The sequence below is a fragment of the Diplotaxodon limnothrissa genome, linkage group LG14 (genome assembly GCF_057381915.1).
Source record: "Diplotaxodon limnothrissa isolate DT_005_m linkage group LG14, D_limnothrissa_male_GT1.1, whole genome shotgun sequence".
In the NCBI taxonomy this organism is placed as follows: Eukaryota; Metazoa; Chordata; class Actinopteri; order Cichliformes; family Cichlidae; genus Diplotaxodon; species Diplotaxodon limnothrissa.
The window spans coordinates 2,564,382-2,587,997 of record NC_140609.1 but is presented as its reverse complement, the minus strand read 5'-3'; the positions used below and the strand labels follow the sequence as shown (position 1 = coordinate 2,587,997).

Below are 23,616 nucleotides of genomic sequence, written 5' to 3'. Positions count from 1 at the left end.
GTGCCAGCCACTGCAGCACCATGCTGCCTTTCCAATACAGTTACATTAGCAGATAATTTCCTTTTCTCGGGATGTAACGGCCACTAAACACTTTGCACACACAACACATTTACAGTAAACACTGCACACATTTGCTTTATTAGATTTTTACAGTAACGTTGCATTTTAAGCCTTTTAAATGGTCAAATAAAGTATATAAATATATTTCAAATGCATTTTATCTAACCATCAAAGTCTTAAGTCTCACAGATTTCCCTTTGGTAAACTGTCTTTCTGGGGGAATAACAGCAATGACAATGCAGGTGTTCAAGTACTGGCCGAATATTGTTGGTGAGAAACACTCAGTTGTGTTACATTGCTGTGTGTTTGTATAACGAGTCACTTAACTGGTGCTGTGAACATAAAGCAGCTTGTTGCCTGCTGGAGCATTTCGGTGTGTTGGGAAGCTGCTGAAGCAGAATGACCACACTTGAAAAATGTGTAGAAATTGTGAGCTGGCCTTAAGTGTATCAAGTACTGTGTGAGTCTCAGTTTGTCATGTCTCTGTGTTTTTCAGGATACATCAGGATTGGCTGGTGTTTGCTGCATGGGCTGCTTACCAGTAGTGTTTCTCCCTCTTTACTCACTGCGTGTATCTCTTGATGGTAATGCACCCTCTGCTTAGCTCGCTGGATCTGTGAGCACAACTTTTGAATGACTTTGCTGAAAATAACTTGAATAATTTCTGCATTTCTCCTAAGCAGGTATATGCAGTTGATCATACATGTACCATATGTGAAGAGGGGCATTTCAAGACTATTTAAAATACTTTTTTTAGGTCTTACAGACCACATAAGGCACTTTAGACTCAAAGTTACCTTTAACCATACAGCGCTTTATTCTGTAAACTTCAAGCACTTTATCTGCCTCAGTTTAATAATAAATTAACCCACAATGCTTCACATACTCTGGACTATTTAAAAGGATCCTTCTATGGCCTCTGACAGTGGACTCATCTCTGTGCTTGTCCTGCTAGACCTTAGTGCAGCGTTCGATACTGTCGACCATAATATCCTATTAGAGCGATTAGAACATGCTGTAGGTATTACAGGTACTGCACTGCAGTGGTTTGTATCATATCTATCTAATAGACTCCAGTTTGTGCATGTAAATGGAGAGTCCTCTTCACACACTGAGGTTAATTATGGAGTTCCACAGGGTTCAGTGCTAGGACCAATTCTGTTTACATTATACATGCTTCCCTTAGGCAGCATCATTAGAAGACATAGCATACATTTACACTGCTATGCAGATGACACCCAGCTCTATCTGTCCATGAAGCCAGATAACACACACCAATGAGTTAAACTGCAGGAATGTCTTAAAGACATAAAGACCTGGATGGCCGCTAACTTTCTGCTTCTTAATTCAGATAAAACTGAGGTTATTGTACTCGGCCCTGAAAAGCCTAGAAATATGGTATCTAACCAGATTCTTACTCTGGATGGCATTACCTTGGCCTCCAGTAACGCTGTGAGGAACCTTGGAGTCATGTTTGACCAGGACATGTCCTTCAATGCACATATTAAACAAATATGTAAGACTGCTTTCTTCCATTTGCGCAACATCTCTAAAATTAGAAATATCCTGTCTCAGAGTGACGCTGAAAAACTAGTTCATGCATTTATTACTTCCAGGCTGGACGACTGTAATTCATTATTATCAGGAAGTCCTAAAAACTCCCTGAAAAGCCTTCAGCTGATCCAAAATGCTGCAGCAAGAGTCCTGACAGGGACTAGAAAGAGAGAGCAGATTTCTCCTGTTTTGGCTTCCTGTTAAATCCAGAATTCAAAATCCTGCTCCTCACATACAAGGTCTTAAACAATCAGGCCTGATTTGTCCTCCTTCTTTTCTCACAGAGCATGGAAGCTCCTATTTTAATCCTAAAACTGTACTAAGAGACTTTGCTAAGTTTTCCTTTAATTTGTCACCCATCCGTAAACCCTGAACAGATCTTTATAAATAACTGAAGAAACAGATTTTTGTCGATTTTGCACAGATAATGTAACAACGTAACTGTGCAGGTAGTGCTGAAATAACCAAAGAAGGAAGGGAGTAACGTAGAAATGAATTAGCTACAGTGAGTTATATATGATAGTATAAATGGTCTGTTTGAATATAATGTTGACAGTGATGTGTGACTAATGTAAACGTTCAGGAAATAAGTGTAGCACTTTATAACAATGCTGCACTATTAAGCATTATTAAGGTATTAGTAAGGTGCTGGTCTTTGTGAGTCCATGTTTTGTCCTGATGTACATTGCGGGTGAATTCAGGGTCCTGGTGATGATGTTTTGACACCAGCTTTTTATCTATAAGCAATAATATATTATGGCGGAGTCCATTAAGCTTTGATGAAGTTTTTATCACTTGTGTTTTCCATATGACAAGTAAGAACTGTCTGCATGGGCTGCTTGAATATGAGCTTCACACTGTTCTTAGTGCAGATAAGAACTGTTTAATCCCATCTAAGCCCCACTGTTCTCTGTGCAGCAGTGGACGGCTGGCTGGCAAGGAGGCTGGGCCTGACCTCCAGGTTTGCAGCATGGCTGGATGTAGCTGTCGATAACCTGGGCAGAGGCATGCTGTGGAGTCTGCTGCTTAAGGTCTTACGTTTGAAGCACATCATCACACATGCACAAGGCGATGAAAACGAGGCTGTACTTAAATACCAGCAAAAAATGTTGTGCAGAAGTCAGGAAAGACTTGAGATGAGGTATTGGTGACTAAAGCCGTAATCAACCTGCTGAGGAGGTGTTCGGGGCAGCCTCTGCACAGAGGAAATGGAACAAGGAGGCTTGGTGGTGGGATGAGGAAGTATTCAAAAGTAAAGTGGGATAAGCAGCGAGGTGAAGTAAAGGCGTATTATGAGTTGTGAAGGTGGAGACTGAGGAAGGAGAAAACAACCAACAGAGACATTAAGCTGAAAAGGACGTGCAGAAGGACAGAGAGGGAGAGAGTATTTTGAAGATGGGAGGAGTACTTGGAGGAGGAGCTTATGAATGGGGGGAAATGAGAGGGGGGGGGGGGGGGGGGGGCAGATGAATCACAAAAACACGAGAGGAATCAGAAAAACTCTGCAGTTCTTTGCCGCCTTAACATTTGTGCCACACTAACAGCGGTGGTGCATTGAATTGCTGTGGGGTTGGATGGTGTCTGCACTGGAGTGGTGTGTGTTCATGGATAACCACAACACCCGGGGGCGCAGTGGAAGAACAGCTTCGGCAGCAGCCCCCCACTCGTACAGGCTGTCATGGCAAACGGTAATCCTCCTGCCAACGTGTTTGAGCTAGTGCTGGTACACAGCTCCACATAAATGTCTTGCTGCCGGGGTTTCGGACACCTCTGGGAGTTTGGGTGGTGGGCGGCTTGCCTCCCTGTGTGGCTGTATCCATGCCAGTGGGAGGGCTGTCCCACTGGTTGGAGCTGCCTCTGTGGATCCAGCATGTGGGGATGTTGCTGCTGGTTGCAGGCCGAGTGCTGGCTCTGTCAGCTGAGGTTATGTGGCAAACGCTCATGTGTCTGAAACATGAACCCAAACGGTCCACTGGAGAACTCTCTCACAGATGTTTTCTCTGCAGGTGTGGTGCATATGGACACACATCGAGCACCTGGAAGAAACTAAGAGCTCGATTTCTCTTTTTAAATCACATTTGATTTTGCATTTGGCAGATGAGGCTCATCCTGTTACCTTGACACTGTGGAATAATGCTTTTGTCATTTAGAGGGGACAGGAAGTCTTTGGAATGTCAGCAGTACTTGAACACCTGCATTGTCATTGCTGTTATTCCCCCAGAAAGACAGTTTACCAAAGGGAAATCTGTGAGACTTAAGACTTTGATGGTTAGATAAAATGCATTTGAAATATATTTATATACTTTATTTGACCATTTAAAAGGCTTAAAATGCAACGTTACTGTAAAAATCTAATAAAGCAAATGTGTGCAGTGTTTACTGTAAATGTGTTGTGTGTGCAAAGTGTTTAGTGGCCGTTACATCCCGAGAAAAGGAAATTATCTGCTAATGTAACTGTATTGGAAAGGCAGCATGGTGCTGCAGTGGCTGGCACTTTGTTCGTCGTTCTTCACGTGGGAACTTCTCCACTGTTCAAACGTCCGCTCGGACAGCTGCGTGCTGCTGCAGGAAAAACAGCAGAGCCTTCTAGAGAAATGTGGCATATACCATTTATTCCTTTGTTATCTTAACTGTGTGCTTAGCATCACTGTCCTGTTATAGTGCCCTTGAGCAAGTTATCATCAAGGATGTTTACGTATGGTGCTGCATTGCTCTTTCCCTCATCCTTGAGTCATTTCCCAGTTCCTGCTGCCGAAAACATCCCTACAGTGCAATGTTCCCTCTAAGCTGCACGCGTGCGCAATTGCGCACTGCTGGCACGGTCTCTGCGCACAGAAAATTTGCGTTGCGCACGGAAAAAAATTCTGACCTGAATTGAAATTAAAATTAATACTTTAACAATTCTATTTTGCAGTGTTAGTCAGTGAGTGACTGGCTGCTCCCGTATGGGATCAGAACGAGGCCACCTTATCCCACAGTCCAGCCAATGATGCGATTCACATTCGTATATACGCAGCTAATCAACGTAGCTGACAGGCTGACAGCGTCCTTATGTGCTGACACCGGTGTTTTAGCAAAGCGGCTGATGTGGAGTGAAGCCACGTTAATGACAACGTGTACAACCACTGGAGATGTGAGGAGTCGAACATTAACTCTGCTCTTCCAGGGCACCCTGCAGACTTGGCTGCTGGCAGTGGCGAGGGAGTGCGGCCGCCGCTGGGATGACGTGAACGCCAATCATAGGTCGACTGCAGGTATGCGAGTCAGACCTTCTCAGGAGGTTTCACTTTTCGCTCTTCTTTATAATTGACCCTTGTTTTCTCTCTCTCAGCTCCTGGTCTCAGAATGGGAGGGATTTGAAGCACAGAGGGAGGAGCTTGTCGTTTGGTTGGCTGATATGGATGTCCACCTGAGTGAGGTTGACCGGCTGACAGGAAACACCTGTGAAAAACTGAAACAACTGCAGGTGTGGGGTTGTTTTGATATGACATATATTTGATATGATACATACGTCAGAGACATTGTCCTAAACTGGACTAACAAAGAACCATGAGTCCAACATGAAACTTACCCTTCGGGCAGGCACAAATTTCTATGAACTTGCAAGAACTGTGTAGGACATGAAACAGTGTGTGTCAGATCCTGAATTTGAAATTTCCACTGAAATCACGGGTAAGAGGCAAGTGGAACCAGGCTGGCTTCTGCTAAATGGGTCAAACTGGGCAGAAAGTACACAAACACATAACATCCTTATAGAATATGATGTAACACTATCGATCAACTTACCTCAGAATATATAAAGCATATAAACAATTACAGCAATATGATGCAACAAACACAGCAGTGCTACTAATCCAAAATACTCAAAGCTTCATAGAACTGAAACCAACATTTATTTTTAGGCCTTCGTCGCGTCGCTGTGACGTAATCGGCCTTAAAATGCGGCCTTTAAGGCTGCAGACCCTGAATTGGGATACAGCCTCTGAATCGGTGCATCTTGTAGCTGTGTCGTCTTAAATTGGTCATGTGATTTTGACGCGCCGACGCGTCCGGCGACCCCAGAGGTTTAACTTAATATTTAAGTGTCTCTTGGTTTTAGACTAGTTGTTTAGTCTAATTTGATGTTTTAAACCAGAAAAGGAAGAAGAGGGCTTAGAATTACAGGTAAGAACTGCTCAGTGGTATGTGATAAACTGTAAATGTAAAGCTTACAGGTCAGTCCTCATGTTTTTAAATCAGATTTTGAGTCTGTACATGGCACATTATGCTTTTGCATGTTGTGAAATGTGCTGCAAAACAAACTGAGGTAAACTAACTGGTTTACTGTGATGGATTTAAAGTGCGTGTGACTGGTGCGCAGTGGCTGTGGTGCTCACGGTCAGAGTTCAGTCACAAAGAGGGTAACAGAGATGAATTTAAAGTTAAGGTGATGGTGCTTAGATTCATTCACAGACTGAAACCTTCACACCAACTTTATCCTGTGTCTCTTAGTTTTAGACTAGTTGTTGAGTCTATTTTGATGTTTTAAACCATATCACAGGGTTTTTACTTCACCATTTACGGGGTTTTAACAAGCAAACAAAAGACAGATCGTGATGTTTGAAAATGTTTTGGAAATATTCTTTAAAGATTAGATGTAAAATACGCAGAGGATAAATTCAATTGGTTTATTAGTTTATTACATAAGTTGAAAAAAAGTTAAACAAGTAAATAAAGAAACAACGTAAAAGAAAAGTAAACAAAACAAATCGGTAAATAAAGGAAAATGGTAATAAGAAGGGAAAAAAAAGAAAAGAGAAAACCCCAACAATCCCCTCTGAGCAAGCACTAGGCGACAGTGGGGAAGAAAAACTGCCTTTAAACGGGCAGAAACTTCCGGCAGAACCAGGCTCACGAGGGGCAGTCAACTGCCGGGACTGGTTGGGGTGAAAAAAGATGAAGGAGAGAGGGAAGAAGTGTTAGGAGAGAAGGGGAGAGGAGAGGTGAAAATTAAGATGGAACAGAGGTGGAGGGAGACGAGGTGACCTCTGCAGTAGAAAAAATAGAAAAAGTAGAAAAAGCAGGAGTGTCCCTCCTCCAGAAGAAGCGGAAACGTTTTTTCTTCTTTTCCATGAGCTTTTCCACGACCACTTTTTTCTCTAGGATGAGGGTTCTCAGCTGATCGGTTGTTTCTTCAACTTCCTTCTCAAGTTTCTGGCATCTTTGCTCCATTTCTTTTAATAGATTGCACTTATCTGTATTTTGCTGTTGTTTTTCCTCGTGCATCTTTTCTAACTGCTCATTTCTTCTCTCCAAGTCCTGGAGAATACGTTTTTTTTCTTCTTCCTGTTGCTCTTTCTCTTGAAGAAGCTCTTTATTTTTGCACTCTGTTTCATCCAGCCTGACTTTCAGCACTTCGTATTTTTTCTTTATGCCTTTGAGTTGGTCCTGCATTTGTGTGACCCCTTCCTTTTTCTGTCCGAGGATTTGTGCAGTTTGTTCCATAGCTTCATCAAGCGTTCCTTGGAGCGCCTGATTCTTTTGCTCCATGTTTTGGAGATCCCTTTGCATCTCCCCAATAGTAGCATTCGCGCGTTGAAGCTGGGCAGATGTTTCTTTTAATTCAGCACTCTTTGTCTTGTTTTCCTTCATCAGGACCAAAATCCTCTCTCGTGCTTCACCAAACTTTCCTTCCCAGGCCTCACTAATAATTTTTGTGTAAGGCTGGCGTTGCTGTTGTTTTTCCAGCTCTTGATTTCGTGCTTCCAATTGTCTGCACTTCTCCTCCAGTTGAAGCTTCTCTTCTTCAATTTGTTTAATTTTTGCATGTAGGTCGGAGTTTTCCTGTAATGTCCTTTGGACTGATGAGGCACCAATGGATCGTGTCATATCAGGCTTACCTCTTGCAGTGAGTGGCCGGCCAGACCTCGAAGGAGAGGCAGCAAGATTGTTTATTTTTTGTTGGTGTTTTCGTGGATCCATTTTTAATCCTGTGCACAGTGACTCTGAAGAGGTTTACAAATACTTTCAAATGTATCTCTGGTCGAACGTTTGAAGGCTGCGAACAAACTGACTAAAACTTGCTGCTCCTGACCCCTATTTATAGAAAAACTTCAAAGGATCAAAGGCATGTCCTTGTGACATCATCACATGTCCTTGTGACATCATCACTCTTTATGAATCAGATTGTCACATGACATTTTAGAATGGGGATGTTTGTTTGTTTTTAAACCGTTTTCAAATTTAACCCTCTGTGGTCCAGGGTAGAATTGGCCGTTCTTGACTACTACTGAAAACAAGAGGTCTGCTCTGTGGGTTGAACCATTTGTTAATGGTGGAGGGGGGTAACACTATGCAATATATTCAGTTTTAGAATTTATATTCACTGTTAACTGTAACTGCACTTAAAGTGTTAATACTATCTTATTTTAATAAACAACACTGTCATATGTAAAACTAGGGTGGCACTTGGGGTGGCAAGAGATCATTTTAGGGTGACACTTGCCACCCCATGCCACCCTTCTAGATCCGCCTCTGCAAGCATTATGACAAACTTTAAATAAGTATTTACGACTTTGGTGTAAAAATTCTGAACTCACAACGACTGACATAAGTGGACTACTTCCCACATTCACTGAAATGCAACAAACGCCATATACGCGTTAGACACTAGTGATGTGACGTTCTGTATCGAGGCTTCGAAGCGTGTGTCGAGTAATGGAGGGGGCGTTTCCGCGAAGCGCGTATCGAGGCTTGCTTCATTTATGGGAGGAGCTGAAAATGATGACGTCCGAAGCCTCGCTGCCCGGCTGTACCACGTGACTGGTTCAGGAAGCGGTTCAAACTTTGCCGCAAATAATCATTTTCCATACTGCCAGCATAAATATACACAGTATACTGCCATCACTACAATATAGATGTTTTACACACTCCTTTTGTTGTTGACATTTACAGGCTGTGTGCAAAATGCCACACTCTTCAAATTCATGCCAACTAATATTTTTACGTCCAGTAGGTGTTCTGCTAGAGCAAATGAAGCTTCAAGAAGCTTCGCGTTGAGGTGAACCAATTGGATGAAAAGCTTCAGTGCTTCATGAGGCTTCATCTGCCCATCACTATTAGACACTATATATTGCAAACTTTCATCTGCTATGTGCCACCAGTATCGTCTGACTGAACGTACCTTCGGGGGTCGCTGTGGGGAGAGTCAGCTAGCGTTATTCAGCAGCACCACCACACGGTGGGGCTGTTATCACTGGTTTGAACTGTGGCTGCACTCGTCGCACACTGACAGCTTGGTATGACTTCGCATACTAAGTAAAAGTGCTGTTTTGCATTTTCCCGGATAAGACTGAAAACCCCGTCTGAAGTCGAAACCCCCCACCCCTGTATGTGATTCGGGTTGCGTTCACTCGTATTAGAACTCGCAGATCAACTGACCTGTAGAGTCAGATCATGTGACAGAATGGAGGCGTCGCTGAAAAACATTCACCCGTTCACCACATACACATACCGCCAGGAGCCCATTTCACAATAAACGGATAAGGCGACAAACACCCCTGTCCAACTCAGCTCGTAACGTTTATTTCCTCACACTGCAATGAAATGAGGGGAGCATGGGGGCCAAGGAGTCGAGGATAGGATTCCTGTCATATGACGAGGCCGTTAAGAGAGGTAAGCCAAAAATCGTGGGAAGTAGAAATCTGTCGTTGCGCTAGGTTAGCTGTCTGCTTTTGGGCTAGCCATATGGAAAAGAGAACGTCCTGACCACCCGTTAAAGTGTAACGCTTTAACTGGGTTCACCTGTTATACGAAGTAGACGCCGGGTATAAAGTAAACGCACGGCCTCGATGGAATTGTTGTGCCCAGTATTCATTTCGGCATTAAAATTTGTCGAAAAGCTTCCTTATTTTTTCTGATGTTTAGTTAATCACTAGCTGAGCATGTATTTTCCGCAGTCGTTTGCCCTCGTAAGAGACAACGCTGGGTTGCAGCGGAAAGCGTATGTGGATAATGAAATCTTGAAAAATAACGTAGTTAAACAGTCGCTGTGTAAAATCTGACCGCGCCGAATTTAATTATTATTCCTTATAGCATAGAGATAATCCTGAAGTATTTTTATGAAGCGCGTGTCTTTATTTAAGTGCAAGGTCTAGTTAAATTGGCAGGTTGTTGAACTACGCTTGGTTTGACGTCCTGTCCAGCTAATTGCTGTGGGAGCTAGTGCTGGCTAGCGAGGAGGGATGGGCTGCGCGGACAGTATTTGGAGAAACAGTTGTGAAAGAAATCTCGAATCCGTGCTTGAATATATTTTTCATTTATATATATTTTTGGATGGCATCACAGGTTGCCTCTGTATCAAGCTAACTGCAGCTGACTAACGTTTATGTCTGTGCTGCTACCACTAGCTTGCTTGTCTAGTAGCTAGACAGTTAGCTGGCTTTCACCTAAGTTGTCAGTGGGGAATGCCTCCAGACTGTTTGTTGCAGCCCTCGTCTCCCGGTTTTCAAACCGAGCCATGTGCTGCTTAATCGTTACTGTTGTTGCTAGTGAGCTGTCAGGTTCTGCGGAGCCTAGCGTCCACCAGCTAGCCGTGTAGTTGGAGCGGAACAACAACCAGTTGTGCTTTAAATAGCTGCCGCTGCAGTCAGTCTCTTAAAAATGATCAGGTGGGCTTTTTAACACTGGGGAAGCCATTGGCTGGTCTCTGGTAAACAAACAAGCGTTGACAGGCCTGTAATCTAATGCAGCGTCATGATGTATTTCAGCTCGTATGGGCTTTACTGGAAGCATTTTGTTGTCAGGTTAGTTTAAGTACGCACAGGTGAAGCAATGGATACAGTGTAAGCATAGCGGCACTTATGTAAGATATGGGTGAACATTTATCTGCAAACACACAGAGATCTTATCCCTGATGGCTTTCTTGTTGCACTTTACTCCCTGGGTTGGCAACAGCTGAACTTTGTCAGTCCGGATTCCAGCCACGAGAGCCTGTTACACATCTATTACTGTGTCATATCTTTACCAGGCTTCCGCAGGGAAGTTTGACCGGACATCTTTATTATTATTAATGTTATTATGTTGCCTTAGCACAGTTTAGATTTTCGGGTAGCGTGACTTCAGTCTTTGTAATACTGCGGCTTAAATATGCCTCAAACAGATTGCCAGTTACACTCTGACGATCATATGTGACCATACACACAGGGTGGGATTATCTAGTCGTCCAGTCTTATCAAAGCAGTCACATGACACCATTTCTAATTGCTACAGCAGGCTTGACTGCCGCAATTATGAGTTCAGTTTTCACGAGAGCCTATTCTGCCAGGACATCAGCAGCGTAATGGGCTTACAGTCAGAAAGATTCACCTTTGTTGTGTTATCCTCCGATCACTCCTCACCACCATTTATTCATTCAAGCCTGATTTGTGCGTGGTAGTTTCTCGAGGGATAATTGTGCCTGAAACATTAGATCTGACCAAAAAGTGCGTGTTCCTCCTCATCGTCACTTTTCTGAAATAGAATAAACTCAAATCTTAGAAATGTGGGAAATCTAATATATAAACATGTACCGTAATAAGGGGTTCAAGAGACACACATCTGAGAGTGTTAAGATTTTAGAGGTAAAAGTCATCTTCCCTTTTTCTGTTGACTCACAGTACAATTGAACATTTACTCATGTGGGAGAGTGGAGCGTTAATTTGTTTGAGAGAAGGTTCGAGGCTCAAGTCCAAACATTTGGTGAGTGGCTTGCTGCAGTGACAGCTAACTTCAGGTCAGGTCTAGCGATGGTGTTTATTCCACACTGAACGGCTCCACATGCTTGAATCTGCTGTTATCATTACGATCGTCGTTGTCCGTGAGGAACAGAGCTGACAGAACAGTAACGTGACCTGAACGAACATTTAACTGCATTTGTAAAACCATCAAGGATGATGGGTGTGATTCTCTCTTGAGTAATAAGGTTCGTTTTTAAAGTAATCTCACTTTACAGCAGGGAAGTGATGCTTCCATTTAGCAGCTGATTGTGCATACTGCAGCAGACAATGTTCACAAAGCTTTCCGTCCAGGGCCAGAGGTGGGCACTCATCATCGTGTATCATATGTGCTTATAGAGACTGTGGTTGAGGAGCCCGGGTACACTTACAGGCTCAGATTTTGGGGATTACATTTGGTTACATTCTGTTTTTCTTTTATACTCCTGTCTTTTTTACACTCCCCAGCCCACTAACTCCAGGCTGCTCTGATTGGTCAGCTTGCCCAGAGATGACAAGCAAATGAACTTAAATTCTAAAAAACCAAAAACCCCTCCCACTCAGTCCAGAATGAACAGAGCTCTGTGTAAATTTCATACAGTAAAGCTTTTTCTTCGTGTTAGAGATACAGTTTTGATAGAATCAAAGCAACAGATTCGTTGTATTAAAGTTCCTCTCTGTGAGTTTTGGGGATTTCACGGCACCACTGTGATGCATTTTTGATTTCATGCATTAGAGCAACCAACAACAGCTTCTTGATAGCATGACCTTCAACCACCACGGGCACCTGCTCCTTCTACAAACATGGAAATCTCTCGTATGATTTAACAACACTTCTAACATCTGTTTTAGTCGTCATTTGGAAACAGTTCACATCAAAGAGTTCCTTCATATCCTAAACCTGAATAGATTACATAGCAGAATGTTTTACAGGATGCAATGAGGTGATTTAATATTATCGATACTGTATTTGTGAAAACCAACACTTTTTTAGAAATGCAACTTCATTCAGTCATTTTCACCCTCTGCTACTCCTGCCACTGAATCGCAGTCAGTTTCTTTGCAGTGGGAATAATAGGAAGTGGAGCGCTGAACACAAGTATAGTGTTCAGACCTGCACACTTCATAGAGTCGTAGTTGATTTTTGGACGTTCTGTGATGAAGAAAGCACAACTATTGTGCCACTTTCCTTTTTCACAGTGATGCTCGTGTTTGGCCGAGTTTAACGGCGATGTGCTTGTTGGCGTTCCTTCTTGTCAGTCAAATTCAAGAGGGAGCAGATGATATGGACCCTTCCAGTCATGGTGGTGAGAGGCTGATCTCAGTTGTCACAGGTAGCCCTGTTGTTGATGAACTGGCCTTGAGGAAGACGTTTTTAACCGAGCAACAATACGTGGCTTTAAAAATGTGGAGCTTCATCTGGATGTCTTTCTTGCTGTCCAGAATAATTGTTCATGATTTTGATGGAGCTGTCAAAGAGTTGGGTTGACGTGTTTACCTGTTGTTGTGGTTCCTTGTGTTCTCAGTGAGACCGGTTCTTCTTAGTAATCTTTCCTGGCACTTTTCTGGAACACCTTCACGGGTTATTTGTACCTTTGTGGTTGACCACTATGTAGTTCAGCGATGCAACAACAACAGCGGTCACTGTGACACACAGCCTCACACTCACTCTACGTCAGCAGGCCTTATCAGCTGAGTTAATGCAGCGCTGCTTTGCATGGGGATGTAAATTTGTATTCTGCTGTCGTAGAAACCTCCAGTATGGTGTTTGCTATGGAAACGTGACTAGATAGCAGTGCAACAGTCTATACAACAATCTCTATATTTTGAGCAAAGTTGTAAATGTCAGGTTATTCCAGGATGCAGTTTAATATTGTGGAAATCCAGTGTGATGGAGCTTTCTACGACCACGTGGTATATGCTTCACAGCAAGTATTTATTTTTCATTGTTGAGCAAAGATAAGAAGTTTATCAGCTGTTAAACAGCCTCCTTGAGTTGGAGGTTGCTTAGTTTTTGGTCCTAGACTTCCTGCATGTGGTTACTGTAAGTTTACACCACACACAGGGATCTTAAGCCTTCTAGTTTTAGGAAAGGCACACAACAAGGGCATTCTTTTGTTTTTACACCAAAAGTACATGTTGAAGGTGCCGAGCCGGGGTGTGACGGTATTCTATCATTTCAAAATCAAGTACAGAATTCACAAGTCACATCTGAACGCCCCTTTGAATCACTGAAACGTATTTTTCATGTTCAGCTAGTGAAACATCATGCTGAACAATGATAAATAATAAAGATTTCACTCATCGCTTTTCATAAAACAGAGGGGATTTAAACATAACCAAAGGTATTCACAAAACTGCTGAATGTGCAACAGTGCAGCAAACCGAATAATGATGAGCAGGGCTGTGAGTGGGACGGACGTTAGACACAAGATGACAGCGAATGCTACCATTGGAGCAAATATCTGAGAGGCAGCATGTTGGGCTGCATCGCTTCTGTGTGTGGATAAGTATGGAAGACCATTTCTTTGCACTGGGATATTTAACAAATTATGGAGACGGCGAACTCGGGCAACACTGTGAGACACAGACTACTTCCAAAATTATTACAAATGACCAGAGGCTCCCCAGTAAGTCCCATTAGGACTTAAGGAGAGAAATCCCTCCACGTCTATGAATAAAAACCGAGTGTCGGTCCAAAGTTACTGTCCTGTCCTTCACCACTGGAAACTTGTTCTGCTCCTGTCATGGCTGCATTGTAGGTGGATGCATATCTGCTTGTAGAATTTTTGTTCATGTAAAATTTTGAAACCTCATGTTGTCATTGCCAATAAGGTTTCATGCCTCTGGACATTCATCGATTGTGGTCCACATTTTATTTCCGTTTTATAGAAATTAATTGGAAGACTAGCTTTTTTTCAGTTGCACTTCTTATTTATTCTTTGCTTATTTCTGACTCTTAATGATCCTGTTTCCATCTGACATGAATGGTATAGTTAACCATCCATGAGCCCGTTCAGCCTCTGTAGGTGTTGCTTTTCCTTCCTTGGCTGTATTGTACAGTTTGTTTGCTTTTTTTAGAGTAATTGCTCTAAACTCAGAAGAATCTGTAATAGTCTTATTATGTAAAACCCATTTGTTGTTTTTGTTGTTCACCTTTTTTCCCTCTCCGACAGCACAAAATAGACCCTGAGAGTAAAAATGATTTTCCTGTTTTATGTGGTTTTTCCTCTTGCCGACCCCACAACACAGCAGCCTCGTGCTGGTTGCGTGACATCATGTCCACAGGTGAAATGAGCTCTTCAAGAACAGAGCTGCATGTATGTTTGCGCCTCTAGGTGTTTCTGTTGATGCTTTGCCCAGACTAAACAGGGCACCGAGGCACATGTGAGTTCAGGATTTGCTGCTTCAGAAGCCATGGTGGAGGCTTCCAGTCTCGACAGCAGCAGCGGCCGACCAGGCTCAGCTTATTTTATAGGACAGAAAACATCAAGTCACAGCAGGAGGTTCTGGCTGCTCCTCTACTGCCATGATGATTTAGCGAGGTGGCCATATAGTGGAAACCTGCTGTGAAAGTGTCTGTGTGGACAGTATGGGAGAGCCAAAGACAAGCTAAGGATGCAGTGACTTGTGTCGGGTGTTACAGACGCAGTCTTTAGACAGCCTGAGACTGTGAGTGGCTGAAAAGTGTGTTTGGGGCACTCGTAGAAATCACACCCATTGTTTTGTGTGAATCGAATGGTAGCCATTGCATTTAATGCCACTCAGTGTCTAAGAATACCCGGATTGCATCACAGCATTACAATACACAAAGTGTTCTCCATAATGAGGCCTTTCTTTGTTTACTTTCCCATTAGCGCGTCTTATTACAACAGTTTTCTGCTCTCTGGCAGTGCCAATCATCACGTTAGATCAGGAGTTCCAGGAGAACAATGTTTTATTTTATTTGACTCAAACTCGTCTTCGCTTGGTTTACAGATTCTTCGTTCTGTATTTAGCGGAGCCCTTAAGTTATGTAAAAGTGACGCACGTTGAACGTGAAACAAACACAGAAGGTGTCATCAAGGCAAAGATGAAATGAGCGCAATATACAGGAAAATCAAAAGAACTGTGATGTGTGAGAAATGGTTTTCACAAACGTAAATCATCAAAGGTTTATACCAAGAAAGCATTAAGGCATTGAACCAATGAAACAGTTATTTTGAAGCTTGATCTAAAGTAGAGTTTGATTCATCAGTCGCAGTAAAAAGATAGTTTCAAAAAGTAGAGACATCCTTGTTGCAGTTTTGGTGTCTGACTCCGATTTGTGATTTATTCATTTTGCTGATTCTCTTATAAGAACTGTAACTGACAGCATGTACATGCAAAATTCAACTGTCCTTCAATGCACAGTGTCATTTACTTGTTTATGAAACTGTGTAGTTCCACCTGACTGCACTGAGTCACAGGATATTCTCTCACTTTAAGCGCTTTAATAAATTGAACTTAAAGGAGGTGCAAATAATTAACTGAAAATGAGTTGCTGTACGTGCACCTTTATCTGGTGGCATATTCTGCCTCACCAAGCAAAATAACAGATTTACATTAAAAACAACAAACGAATATTAGATAATAAAATAATTTTTCAGTATGTTTATGACATCACCAGGACATGAACCCTTTTTCCTTCCTTGTAACTGCTTTGGTCCTCTGGTCTCAGTGAGGCTGCTGGCTCGGGGGCAGCTTTGGTTCTAGAGCTTTCTTCTGTTAGCTTTAAAATGTCCATGCTCAGCTGGGTGAGAGGGTCAGTGTCTGACCAGGTTTGCTGTTACCACCATGCTGATCTTCCTGTGGTACTGACAAGGTATTTGATGGACTGAGTTTAATTTCCCAGTAAACATCAGTATCAGTAGAATCAGTTATTAAGGCCCTGTTTGTAAATGGCCAGTTTACAGTCACCAGTTAGCCAGAGTACCTGGAGGAGTCCCACAGAGGCGCAGGGAGCCTCCTCGCAGTCAGGTGACAGTGCTCATTGTTTAACCAGTGTGTGACACTAAAAACAAAGAATTAAGAAATCATAGAAACTTTCTCAGACGTGCCCTCATTTTTAAAAAAATGTTTCTGATACATTCGGCTGGTTTTATGTGATTGGAGTCATACATGGACTCTGTTTAGCATTCATTTTTAGTTTTTTGCAGTCTTTGTTCATATCCATACAGAAGAACGGTGCCTTCTGCAGTTATTTTACTGGTGAGAGTCCCCCAAACTTATTTTACAAGCTCGGGCTTGCTAGCCACGACTATTTCAGACGTGTTTTCCTCAAAGTGGCAGGCTTGTTGTCTACAGAGTAGACAGCTTTTTTCCCTCGTCAGGTGCATGGGGTGGTTATTGAAGACAATCTTGTAAAATCTGCTTGGAAGCCTGAAGAACCAGTAACGACAGGACTATAATTTAGAACTCGTAGCTTTAAAAACAATAAGTGAAGCAGATGCTACAGGAGGGAAAGAGCCTGCCCTTCATTTATTATTCCCGTTGAAAGAAGCTGGTCTCTGGTTCGGTGGCTGTGTGCATTAAAAAGCTCATTTCAAGAGACTAACGTTGTAGAAGATGACCAGTGCAAGCAAATCTAAATTCAGTGCCAGACACAAATCCAGACATTCAATATTAACGAGCTGTTGGAGATCTGCTCCTCAGAACAGGTGTAATATCTTCATCAATGCAGTTACTGTTTTAAACAGAAATGATTTAACTTGATGAATATTTAACATCAGACTCCAAACTCATGAGGACTAAATGGGCTCCTCAGCCAGCTGTGCTCTGCTACCTCTGGTGAACCACCTCCACATCTGTCACCATGGAGATTGTGGAGCTCTCCTAGGACCTCCAGGGTATTTGTTATGCTTGCACTTGCTAATATGTGTGAGATGAAGGCCGCCACATCTTCACGATTCATGTGACTTTAAGGTGCCTGGTCATCATCGCCATAATATTAGATGTGTGTACGTTACGGCAGCAAGTCCCACTATAGGCTGTGAACATTTCCACAGGCCCAAATCTGAACAATAAGCCAAAACGTCTGTAGCCATCTATCTGTTTGTACCTTAATCTGCATTCTTGCATGGAGAGGTGGGAGGGGACTAATCGCTTTTCTACAGCCTCATTAAATCCTGTCCTGGTAGGTTAATGGTTAACTGGCTGGGCTGTTGATGCTTTGACGTTGGATGTATTTATATTACAGACTGTAATGAGTTATGGAAGGTAATTAGAAATATGTTTCACTTGATTCGTAGTCATAATAAAAATACAACATTTTTTTATGCATCGGTCATGGACTGATGTCATTCAGTTTTCTCACGTGTCTTTTAATAAACTGCATCAATGTGGTTTGAAATTTCATGACCTCAGTTTATGTGCAGCTGCTGCAGCTGAATAGAGTGTGCTGAGTGCTGTTACTGCTGCTCTCTGGCTGCACAAGGTCAATTTATTGGTTGGTAATACAGATTATTGATAGGCCACAAAGAGGCGTTGGACCCTGAATTCATGCTTGTACGTGTGAAGAAGGGAGGGAGGGCGAAACATGAAAGGAAAACTAGTACTTACCCTGATTTGTTCTACTTCGTTGCTTTTGAACTGACCTTTGAACTCGAGTTAACGGTTGATCTGCGTCACCAGTGTTTGGTTCACTTTTTCTTTCGAGTCGAGGCAGTGCAAAGCCAGTGTGAAGTGTCTGCTTTTTTCCTGTTCGTTTTCCAAATCTTTCATCGGTTTTCTTTATAAAATGAGTCAAAAAGCTCTGTTGGGATAAGCTCTTTATGTCTGAAGTCTACAGCTCAGACTCAGAGAGGAGCTCAGAATCTGAACTGAATAACGAATCATGTAACAAGATGAATTCATGAATCTGATTCTTATCATCCTTCACATTAAAAAACAACTTCAAAGATTTATTTGCTGTTTTTTTTGTTGTTGTTTGTTTGTTTGTTTTGCGGTTAATCAGAGATGTGGAGGACAGCCAGGTTTCTGTGTGCAGTGGTTGTACGGATCGTTTTCTGCTGCTTGTGTCATGAATACAGTTAGCTGCTACCTCTCATGACACACAAGGGGGCTTTAGTCTCTCTTCCTGCAGCTTTGTGCTCTGTGTTGATCCCCATGTGTGATTGGCTGCCTGCAGCCTGTGATTCAGCACTTGAGCATTAATCAGTCCTGTCTTCAGTTGGGTAGCTGTCACCTCTCATTGATGCATGGGTTCAGGCCCGAGTAGAAGGCGGGTACCCTGCTGACCTCAGACCCACAGCATGTAGCTGGGCCAGTTTATTAAAATGGCTTAGGTGTATTGTTAGAATTCCATCAATATTATTTGTACAGATTGCTTAATATAATTATATTTATCCATATTGTCAATATGTCTTATGGCTATAGAATTTGTGAAGATGTAATTCTCAAAGCTAAGCTCATCAGTGATGTTGTGGTCAGCTTTAATGCTAATCATGTAGGAGGATGTTTAGTAATCTGCCTGGGTACTATGGGATGTGCTAATGTATTAGGGTTACATAATTGGATAGGTGCTGATGGAATTTGCTGCTTGCACGTTTGGAAAAGGCACCCGAGGCTGAAAGGTATGAAAGATATGCTCCCATCCAGATGATGGATGTCTTTTTCAGGTAGGGCCTTGTGTGTCAGCAGGACGCTGCTCGAGTGCACGCTTCATCTGTTACCACAGTATAGCTTCATGGTGCTGATCTGGCGTACCTCAGGTTCAACCTTTCAAACACTTTGCTCTCTCAAAAGTCCAGCAAATGCTTTCCTCAGTTCCCAGTAACACCACAAGTGGTGCTAAAATAGAGGGGATACAGAATTGTAACAACGTCTCTTAAAGCGGTACATTTTCTCATTTTAAATATTAAATATTTTATTGACAACTGATCATAAAAACAACATAGTGGATCTGCACCTCAGTCATTGCATTATGTGCACAGTGTTTTTGGCACTGGGGTTGTATTAGCAGTGATGAGAAAAATGAAATGAGTGAGCCGCGTGAGCTCAGCATCAGCCTCTCGAGGCAGCCGTACATAAACAGGAGTATTAGCTGCTCCAGTTTCTGCAGTTGCCATCCAGCTTCACGTAGATTTTGTACTCGGCAGCTGGTAGGTTAATGACTGGCCAATGCATACTCTGTGGTCCTGCAGGTGCTTATGGGGTTCTGTGTGCACAGTTCATGAAGAGAAACATATTTCCCTGTAGTCCTAGCTGCACATCCCTGAACGTGGATGACTTATAAATGGCCCTAGATCACACAGACATGCAGCTTTTCTGCAAAGTACAAAAGGCTGTTTGGTGCCTTTAAAAACAGTCGTTTCTTTGTGTTTTCATTCAAATATTGTCAACTCTTCCCACACATGGATATTTAACAGAAGTTAATGTTAACCTTAGAGTGTCAAAACCAACACAAGATATTTGTTGTTTTGGATCAGAGCCATGTCTCCCTGCTTGCTACGGGAGAATCTGCAGAGATCTGTGTGCAAAAGGAGAGTGGGTGTGGGGCTTTGCCGAGCGAAAACTGTATGTAGTCCAATTTTAAGGTATCGACCTTACTAGATATAAACTATATAGCATCATCCTGCATTGCAACTAAAATCTAATGAAACATTTTAGCTGCTGATGTTGCTCAAAGATTCCTTGGCAGTCGGTTCTGCTCTTTAGGTGCAGATCCACCACTGAAATCAGTGCTAGGCATGAGAACTTTGGAGGCAGCTAAGTAGGGGTAGCTGTGTTCACTGGAGGAGCCAAGGTCACTGCCATTGGGTGGCATTGGGCGTATGCAGAATTGGCCTTCCCATGAGCCCTTTTCAGGATTTCTGTTTCAGGATCCCTTGATCCACAAGGTGATGTAATATTTGTGTGTGTGTGACTGCAGTGACATTTCTGAGCTCAAAGACGACATCAGATGTTGCAGCTTGTTTTAGTACATGTGGAAAAATGTTACATCGTTAACAGCAAGGTTTAAAGGAGTGGACAGCCGTTTGTCCTGCTTCTGCAGGATGAAAGAAAAAGGTCACCAGTGATCTACTGGTGCCTCAGTCTGGGTAAGATCACATGGATGTTAGGCATCGCCCCCCCAGTGGGAAGTAAAATCACTGTTTTTGTCACTTTTTTCCACAAATCAATAGACTTTATCGACTGTTGCCACACAGGTGCGTACACACACACACACCTTCTATTAAGTTGATCTTTGGCTTCATAGTTGAAGATGTGGTTTATCATTGTTGGCCTGTTGCAGATTTTAGTGATATAAAAGAAATGCAAACACTTGCACTACGAGGGAAATTCAATACAGCCGGGCTTTCTTTGCTTTAGCGGAGTTGAAAAAATCTAAAACCCCAGCTGGACATAACAGGTATCACAACGGTGGTTATCAGCTTCCTGTGTGAAGCTGAGCTTTCTGCTCTGGGTCCGATGCACATTCTCATCAAAGGGGCTTTTAATGTGTTGCCCGACTCTCCTTCAGCACAGAATAATCCCCACGAGCACAGCCGACTCCAGTGAGTGTTATCAAATGATTATATTGAAATGGTGATAAAATCTAACATTACATTGCAACACTGTTGCAAAGAAGACAGGAAATTAATGTTGCAGAAAATTGTTAATCCTGTGATTTAGCGCCCAGAGCGGTACGATGAGCATTTTAATCAGAGTTAATTGTTTTAAGTGTGGGTGTGCTCACGGTGCTGCTGTTCATTTTTAACATAACTGCCTCACATTAGCTCGGAAACTTTAAACTGGATGCATTTAAACACTGAAACTTACTGACCCACCGGCTAATGAAGGAGATGTGGAAATCCTTTTAGTTTGCCTGCACACAAAGGGAAATTAACTTCATTGATCAAATAGCTATTCTTGGTTGTTGTTGTGTGTTCTAGTAGCTTCCAATTCAACAGTGTAAAGGAGACTTGGCAGCAAAGTAAAGCAAAAATGTATAGATTTCTGGCATCACCAAAAGAATAGACTGCACAAGCCACTAACAACAAGATGCACAGTTTGCACTGCTCTGACTTTGTAGCTTCATTTGCTGTTAGTAAGCTAAACAGCTTAACAACTGGCACATAGAGAATACAGAGAATTCACATTGCAGTTAAAATATGATGCAAATAAAAGAGTTTCTCTAAGGTTTTGTGCTCAGAAGAAGTTGCCATGGTGAGTTGGTCAGTTACAAAGAGGGCCACTTTGGTAACACCAAGAACTCTGACTTGAAGCTCGACGTAGCTCACTGACCCATTAATCTCGCTTTGCTTTGGCTCAGCATCAGAGCTTTTCTGCAAAATGGGGCGATCGTGGTTCAAGAGTTGGGAGTTCGCCTTGTAATCGGAAGGTTGCCGGTTCGAGCCCCGGCTTGGACAGTCTCGGTCGTTGTGTCCTTGGGCAAGACACTTCACCCGTTGCCTACTGGTGGTGGTCAGAGGGCCCGGTGGCGCCAGTGTCCGGCAGCCTCGCCTCTGTCAGTGCGCCCCAGGGTGGCTGTGGCTACAGTGTAGCTGCCATCACCAGTGTGTGAATGTGTGGATGACTGGATGTGTAAAGCGCTTTGGGGTCCTTAGGGACTAGAAAAGCGCTATACAAATACAGGCCAAAATGACCAAGATTTTAAAAAAGCAGCCCTCAGACGTCTAACTTTGGGATATCTTCATCTTTATACCAGCGATGACTTATTAAAGAAAGTGAAAGGCGTAGGGTTAGACGTGCACAGCTTCTTTGGATTCGCAACACGCAAGCTAAAATCCCCATGTAGTTTTCAGCCAGCAGAAGCAGCAGATACACGAGGCACCAGCGAAATAAATGTTCACAGTTCAGAGCTGTTGCACTCCGTCGGGTGGATGTCATTAATGTTGTTGGTGTCATTCCATGTTTCAGTGGCTCTCACCGCTGTGCACCAGGAAACCATTTCTGTGTTGTAATAGACTGCACGCAGGTGTCGTTACAGCAGCTGGAGTGATCTGTGAAAAGGACCGGAGGCCTTTTTTAATAGAATTCATCTCTCCCAAAACAAAACACACACGATTCCCATCCATTATCTCAGAACACGAGATCATGTATTATTTTCTAATGATAGTCTGTTTTTTACATTCCGTGCAGTTTCCACTCATATTTAGTATTACCACAACCTGCACACCAACGTGCAGGACTATGCAGGGAGCAGATAAACCCATGACTCTTTGGGACAGTGGCTTTCTTTAGTCTCGTTGTCTCTGCGAGGTTGTCAGTGACCTGTAAATACCTTCTGATCGTCAGCTTACCTTTCATAAAACCACATCTTGGCACTTTTTTGGCACTTGACACAGTTTTCATGTGTTGTGCCCAAAAACCAGGATAATTGAAAAGGTTCTTGTTCTGTGTTGTGCTTACAGCACACCTGTGCCCAGCAGACGTGTTGTTAGTTTTATACATTTATATAATGCTTTCCTAGTCTTGCTGACCACTTACTTACTTTGCATTTGTACAGCACTTTATTCTGTAGACTTAAACCACATCATTGCCAATTTAAAATCCACCCAGGAAACCCCGGCTGTGGTTTGGGTTCTTCATACTGCGAGGAGACACCACCCTAACGATGTGCTCGTCCTCTCAGGCAGGAGAAAAGCCTCAGTAGCAGTGTGACCTTTAACATTTTTCAAACTCGCTGAGCCTGTATCTATAAATACATTTTTTAGGTTTTGTATGGTTCAGTGTTTCTGTTTTTGTGGAAATAAATGTGAAGAATGAAGGTGGAGTCACACCCTGCCCATCAGCTGATCTTACAACTCTTACTTAAATTACCTGAAGAGACACCAGCTCCCTCCTCATACCTGTTATGTCAGTTCGGTCAAACACCAGCACCCTGCTGTTACTGCTGAAAGACATTTGCGGTAATTTATTTGCGTCACTTCATTAGCACAGCCCGTTAACACAAATTGTGCATTCTTAGTAAAGTTTGATCCAGCTGAGGCCGTTAGTTTAAGGCTTTGTCTGTGTGACAGTAGTCAGAGTGAAACTGCGTCTGTGGAGATGACAAAGGTTACTGGGCCAACCAAGGTATATGCATGGTGTGTGCGCCCGCACCGTCACTTCCTGTAAATGGGGTTTGAACTCTGTTTTGTTGTTAAACTGATTTTTACTTTTTTAAAATAAAGATTTATGTCCAGTTACTCTTGGTTACTTGCTAAAGAGAAGTCAGAGGTATGTGATTGGCTCAGTTTTACTGATTATCTGCCTGTCAGCAAGATTACAGTAAAAGTAACTGTCTGCATTTCAGTAAACTTAGTGG

General features: G+C 42.7%; 1 protein-coding gene and 1 pseudogene across 1 annotated transcript in view; both read left to right on the top strand.

Moving 5' to 3' along the window:
- The first annotated feature begins 296 nt into the window (after positions 1-296).
- LOC146618226 (uncharacterized) lies at positions 297-3,764 on the top strand (annotated as a pseudogene).
- A 5,328-nt stretch (positions 3,765-9,092) lies between these two features.
- The window catches only part of LOC146618225 (amyloid protein-binding protein 2-like), a 32,173-nt gene continuing 17,649 nt past the window's right edge, over positions 9,093-23,616 (top strand). The window contains exon 1 of the mRNA XM_085370529.1: positions 9,093-9,267. Coding sequence (XP_085226655.1) covers positions 9,247-9,267 — 21 coding nt within the window. The 5' untranslated portion in view covers positions 9,093-9,246. The remainder of the gene's footprint in view (positions 9,268-23,616) is intronic.